The sequence below is a fragment of the Tauraco erythrolophus genome, chromosome 13 (genome assembly GCF_009769465.1).
Source record: "Tauraco erythrolophus isolate bTauEry1 chromosome 13, bTauEry1.pri, whole genome shotgun sequence".
Classification (NCBI taxonomy): Eukaryota; Metazoa; Chordata; class Aves; order Musophagiformes; family Musophagidae; genus Tauraco; species Tauraco erythrolophus.
The window spans coordinates 11551938-11558165 of NC_141477.1; the positions used below are offsets into that span (position 1 = coordinate 11551938).

Sequence of the window (6228 nt, forward strand, 5' to 3'; positions counted from 1 at the left end):
CCCAAACAGCTGGAGAGGGAGGGAGCTGGGGAGGCTGCAAGAAGCGTAGCTCCGGGGAGGAGCGCAGAGCCTAAGCAGCGACACCCAGTCGGCTTCCTCCTCCCCTCCAACGTCCTACATATGTTTGTGGGGCCGTTTCTTCCTGCTGCACAGCAAGGACTTCATGCCAGGGACGTGCTGACTTGGCAGTGTGCAAGGGACGGCTGTGGGAGGCCAGTCCCTAAAAAGTTGTGGGTAGGTCTTAGCTCGGAATAGCCATAGAGCCATGGTGCTGAGAGCATGGAGTAGCCCTAAGGCCACTCTCTCTGCGTCCATGGAGCCTGTAGGAGTGCAGGGACGATGCTCAACCCCCTTTCCTCTCCTGTGGCCAGGCTCAAAGGGCTGCCTCCAGCCAGCAACCAGAGAGGTTAAATCCTCCCCAGCACTTTTCAGCAAAGCTCTCTTCCTGAGCCTCTCCAGGGAAGGTCCAGGCAGGAAAGGGCTCAGATGAGAGCACCATGTCTCACTGCTGCCCTGCCTTGGGGGGGCTGGAAACCTGCCCTAGCCCATCTGTTAGAGCAGCCCATCCATCTCGCCCTGTGCCCCTCCATGCTGCACCCAGGCACTGCAACATCCAGATGGTTCCATGGGGATGCAACTTCCCCATTGAGCCATGCGACCGGAGTTGTAGGCTTCTCCTCTCAGGGCTGTAACCAACACCTGACTCCAGCCTGGACCTATCAGGGAGCTGATGAGCTATGTGGAGCCGCTGCTGAACTGTAATCCCCTGGAGCCCTCCTCCATGTCTCCTGCGCCAACCGCCTACAAGCCCTGCTCCCCATTCACCTCCACCTTGTTCCCTTTTTCTCTTATGAACACAGCTTTGGAGGGCAACCTGGGAGAAGCTGTTCCTCTCCCCTGCTGTGTGCAGCCCATCTCCTCCAGGGGAGGCTCGGAGATGGGCTAGAGTGAGGGGTTGAGCCCCCTGCTACCTGGCTGGGCAGACCATCCACTCCCCCCGCACAGGAGACAGGCATTGGCTCACTCATGACAGGGGCCAGGTGGGGACCAAAGATGCCAGGAGCTGGTCCCACCGGCTGTGCTCCTGGGGACAGGAGCAGGGGCATGCCCCATCCAGACGCCCAGACCCTCCCAGCACAGATTCTGCTGCTGCAATCCTGACCCTGCCCCACTGCAGGAACTATAGCCAGGGACTGGGGACAAGCAGGGTTTCCCCCTCCTAGGGTCCCCCCTTCCCTCCCCTTGTGGCCCTCATGGACCAGGCCTTTGCAGCTTGTTTGGCTAGTTTAAACGAACAAACAGACAAACAAAAAACACCTTAAAAAATAAGTCATTGGAGTCTTTTAGAAAAAGCAGCAGCCTCCGCTGGCTAATCCAGGTCTGGGAAGGAAGGAACTGGAGTCCTTGCTACTGGGGATACGGCAGGTGGCTGGGGTGGCCACTGACCCCAGACTGCTGGCAAGGAGGTGGGTGAGCCCAGAGCAACCCCAGCATCCCCCTGTAGCCCCATGCCTCAGTGTCCCTGGCTACAAAATGTGGCTGCTGGTCCTGTGTCCCAAGAGCAGGTGGACTCCCATTCCCCCCTGGCACAGACACAGGGGCTTAGCAGAGCGGCCCTGGGCTTCAGCCCATCCCGACTGCAGTGCTGGGTCCCCGAAGCTTTACCTGGAGTTGCAACAGCTGGGTCACCACCAGCAGTGTCGGGCAGATGGGACACGACCTCGCTGTGTCCTCTGGGACAGCGCCACCAGAGAGAAAAAGATGGATGAGTATCTCAGAGGGCTGTTCTGCCCCAGCATGGCACAGCCACCCAGTCCCCAGCACTGTCTCCTTGCCCTCAGCATGGCACAGCCTCCCTCTCACCAGCACTGCCACTGGCCTTGCTCTGTCCCTGCCTGTTCTTTGGGGTGGTGGATGCCCCGTGGTACTCAACCTCGCAGCCAGCCATCACTGCCGTGCTGTGGCAGCAGAGGTGGTGAGTGGGTGGGTGGAAGCATGTCCTGTGTGTCCCCCCCACAGCTAATGTGACTTCCTGCCACTGTCACACCTCAGCCAAGCATGCTCTAACATCACCACTGGCACCCAGCACAGACCACTGGCCCTGTGCCACCAGACACTGTGCCCCACGGTGGTCCTGGGGCCACTCCCCTGCAGGCAGGCTCTCTGGCCTCTGTCTGTGTCCTGCTAAGGAGCCAAGCCTGCCTGCCACTGCTGTTTGATGGGAGGCTGGTGGGGAGCTGGCATGCTTGGGGCAGATGGGAAGGGTGACGAGGTGTCTGAGAATGACAAACTCCACAACTCTGATGTTTCAGGTGCGGCCTGGAAGGACCTGCAGGGTGGGAGGGACAGAGGAGAGAATCTCCCGCATAGGAGAGACTTGGGAACAAACCTAGAGCTGCACCCCAGCAGCTCCCACTGCAAAAGGCGTGAGTAAAGGAGTGGTCAAAGGCCCTGTCAGCACCTCAACCCCCTGCTCTGGAGCACCCCTGAGGTCCCTAGCACCTACACGCCACCCTGATCCTGTGCTCTGCTGCAGCCCCAGAGCCTACGGCACCCACCCCCCACCCCACCCTCCAGCTCCTGTGCAGCCCTAGGGTCCCTGGCACCTACAGACCACTCTGACTCCCTGCTCCAGTGCACATCCACAGCCCCTGGCTCCCACACCGCATCCCACCGCCCCACTCTGCTGCATCCCCACTACCCCTGGCACTGTGGCCCCATGGCAGCTGTCCCACCCCAGCTGGACGCCGACTGCTCAGAGCTGGCTGGGCTGCAGGACAAGGCTCAGCCTTCCCAGCTCGGCTCACCTGCAGCTTGGCCGTATGTGGCCTGTGCTGGGATGGCTTTTGCACGCCCAGCAGGTGCCATGGCCTCTGGCCCTGCCCAGGAGGTGAGCAGAGCTGCGAGGCCACGAGCAGGTACCACATGGAGCCTCCCGCCGCCATGGCTGCCCCTCAGCAACGTTAATGGGGCTATGCTATCACCCAGGACACCACTGCCCTCGCGCTCCCCACCGCGCCTCTGCCCATGCCATGCGGTGCTGGGACGTGGCTCCCCTGGGCCCCGCGCCCCGGCGCACTCACCGAGCCCTCCTACCGCTGCTCCGGCCGCGGTCCTGCCGCGCCCGCTGCCCCGTGCCCGCCGAGCGGCCCAGCCTGGCCGGCCAAGGTGGCTGCGCTGACGGGGAGGCAGAGGCACGGCGGGGTCGGCTGCGCAGGGAGGAAGGACAGGGCCGGCCAACCCCCCCTTTCGGTTCCCCTTTTCGTGCTTTCTGACTCAAAAGCAGCGGCTGTGTTTCCTCCTGGAGATGGCCGGGCCGCCTCCGTGGGGCTGCCGGGACTCAGCGCCTGCCCTACCCGGAGGGACGGGGCGCTCGGACATGGCGCCGGGGGTGCAGGGCCGGGCCGGGCTGTGGGGCGGACAAGGGGCAGCACTGGGCTTCCGCTGGCTGCCTGCACTGCTTCTCATGCCGCGCACCCCGCAGACCTCCCACCCCAGCGCCCCGCGCTCCCCTCGGCCCCGCCCGCTGCCGGCGCCCCGCTCTCCTCCCACCAGCAGGGGGCGCTGCATGCCCAGTGCCTGACGGGCGCCCAGCCCTCCCTGCGCACCTCCTCTTTATTGTTCCCCTCTCTGCTTCCGCTTCCGGGGCGCTCTCTCTCTTGGGCCGCCGCTGGCAAGATGGTGAGTGCTGGCGCAGCGGGCCCTCGGCCCGACTCCATCCGCTGCCATCCGCGCCGGCGGCGCCTCGCTCCGCCCGCTCGAGACGCCAGCCGCTGCGCTGGGCCGGCGGCTAGGCCGGGCCGGGACAGCGCGGGTGGCCGCAGGCCCGGGATGGCAGCGCAGGGCCTGTCTGAGGAGGGGGGAGGCCGGTCGGGCGGCGCCGACTGGCTTCTTCCTGCGTTCTCAGGTGAACGTGCCGAAAACCCGTCGGACCTACTGCAAGAAGTGCGGGAAGCACCAGCCGCACAAGGTCACGCAGTACAAGAAGGGAAAGGACTCTCTCTATGCCCAGGGTAGGGACGGGCGCTCTCTGGGCTCTGGCGCGGGGCTCGGGTGGTTGTGCCCCGCGCCAGCCTGGTGGCTGCGGGCTGAGAAGGCGGCCTTGCTTTTGATCAGCTGCAGCTGCAGGTTGGGCTCTGCTGGAGTTCGGTAACAGTGCCTGCTGCGTTTGGAGCGTGTTTTGAGCTGTTGCCTAAACTGAGCCGTTTCCTCCCGTAGGAAAAAGACGCTATGACAGGAAGCAAAGTGGCTATGGGGGCCAGACAAAGCCCATCTTCCGTAAGAAGGTGAGTGCTGCTCCTGGAAACCTGGTAGTCCGCATTCCTGGCTGAAGAGGAACACTTCAGCCTCCTGCAGCCTTGTGGTGGTCCTGTGCTCAAGCCATGTTGCAGCAGCTCTGTGCTGGTAGTGCTGTTTGGGGAGCGTCAGTGCCCCATCCACGTCTGCTCATCTTCCCTGCTGCTCCCGTCTCATGCAAGTGCTCCTTTTTTTGCAGGAGTGACATTGCATATGTTTGCAGAGCAGGTTCTGCAGGGAGCCGTGGTGCTGTAGCAGAGCAGAGTCTTACTGGAAGTGATACTTTTAACGAAATGAGTGTTTTCCTCACTGCTTGCCGAAGGGGAGGAGTACGGCGAAGGGAAAGCCTGCTGCTTGCTTTCCTTGTGTTCTTGAAGTGTTGGTAGTTTATCACTGAAACTTTTTGTTGCGTTTGTGAGGCTCTCTGTGTGGTGGGGCTGCCGTTTCAGACAAAGGTATGATAGAAGCAAAGCATTTGCAAGTCCTGGGGGTATGCAGAACACAACATGGTTTTCTTGCAGTCTGCTATCTCCAAGAAAATCCGTATTATCAAGCCAGTAAATGAGAGCTGCTGCATTAGGCCTTTCCATAGAGTCTCCAAAGCAGCAGTGAAGGGCAGCAGTGCATTCTGTTACAGAAGAGTTGCAGAAACCTGCTGTTGTCATCACTGTGGGTGCCTGGAAATATCATGTTGCAGCATATTTTCTCTCTGTGCCTCCTGCCAAGGAGTTGGTGGGGGGAGGCACAATCTATGGTATTTACAGCAGGGAAGCCAAACTTGATGGGCTGATTGGTTACAGTTTTTGTGTGAACTGTTTAGTTAAGCTTCTAGAGCTACTTGGCTCATTGCTGGAAAGCCCTGGTGTTCTGCTGGAGACATTCAGGAAGTCTTCCAGCAAGAGGAAAAAAATGGGACAGCAGTTTTTCAAGTTGACTTTCTGCCAGGAAGTGGGGAGACCTTGCAGAAAATGCTTGTGCAAGCAGACTGCACAAATCTGTTCTGCTCTTCCAGTTTGGTGCTCTCCAGCTGTACGTTGCCATCCCCATTTCTGTTTTTTCCCAGTGTGTTACATGGACGATTGGCTGAGGCTTATAACTAGTGGTTGCAGCTCTGTCCAGCTGCTGCAGGAGCCTCACAGCTTTGAATTCTTCCCTCTGGAGTCTTTTGGGTTTCACCTAACTTCTCTGTAGCTGCGAGACTGCACTGAGCATGCTGTGTTGCTGTTCCTTCTGGGGAAGGCTTGTTAGTCATGCTGCTTTCAGGTGTTTCTTCTGCCTGGCTTTCTGCCAAACTTCTCCTGAGCAGTGTCAGTCTGTTCTTTCACACTGCAGAAGTGCCTGTTCTTCGGTGTGTTCACTGGCACAGACTTTGTTCCAGCGCGGCTGATCTTTGCGGGGAACCAGCCCTGCCCCACTGAATGCTTTTGTCAGTGTCCTTTATCATGAAGGTACAGATCCACTGTACTCCTGTACTGGTCCTTCAAGTGTCGTTTTTAATGGAGGGAGCCTACACTGTCTGGGTAGTCTTTCTCTTTACGCTTTGAGAAGAAGCTGCTGAATCTTTAGGAGGGCAGATAACAAGCATTGCCTGAGAGCAGCAATGTGTCTGCTTGTGGACATTTTGTGTGTTGATACGAACTCTGCTCCTCCCCTGCCAGGCTAAGACCACAAAGAAGATTGTGCTGAGGCTGGAGTGCGTGGAGCCCAACTGCAGGTCCAAGAGGATGCTGGCAATTAAGAGGTGCAAGCACTTTGAACTGGGAGGAGACAAGAAGAGAAAGGTAAATTTGTGTACTGTAAGCAGCTGAGAAAGGGTGGTGACATTCAGTGGTGAATAAACTCACTCTGTCCCTTCCTTCTTACAGGGTCAGGTGATCCAGTTCTAAGCTCCATCCTACTTGTTACGGACCATATTAAAGTATTTGGAAGTGA

The 6228-nt window shown here is 59.2% G+C and overlaps 1 protein-coding gene across 1 annotated transcript; it reads left to right on the top strand.

The window, feature by feature from the left end:
• Positions 1-3577: 3577 nt before the first annotated feature.
• Positions 3578-6228, top strand: RPL36A (ribosomal protein L36a). The gene is made up of 5 exons (XM_086619567.1): positions 3578-3681; positions 3908-4013; positions 4219-4286; positions 5955-6077; positions 6162-6228. The coding sequence occupies exons 1-5, from the start codon at positions 3679-3681 to the stop codon at positions 6180-6182; spliced, it is 321 nt and encodes a 106-aa protein (XP_086475693.1). The 5' UTR covers positions 3578-3678; the 3' UTR covers positions 6183-6228.

Bases quoted from the DNA above. Each gene is read 5' to 3' on its own strand.
- RPL36A (XM_086619567.1), top strand. The intron at 4,014-4,218 runs GTAGGGACGGGC...TTCCTCCCGTAG, and splicing joins GGACTCTCTCTATGCCCAGG to GAAAAAGACGCTATGACAGG. The intron at 6,078-6,161 runs GTAAATTTGTGT...TCCTTCTTACAG, and splicing joins GAGGAGACAAGAAGAGAAAG to GGTCAGGTGATCCAGTTCTA.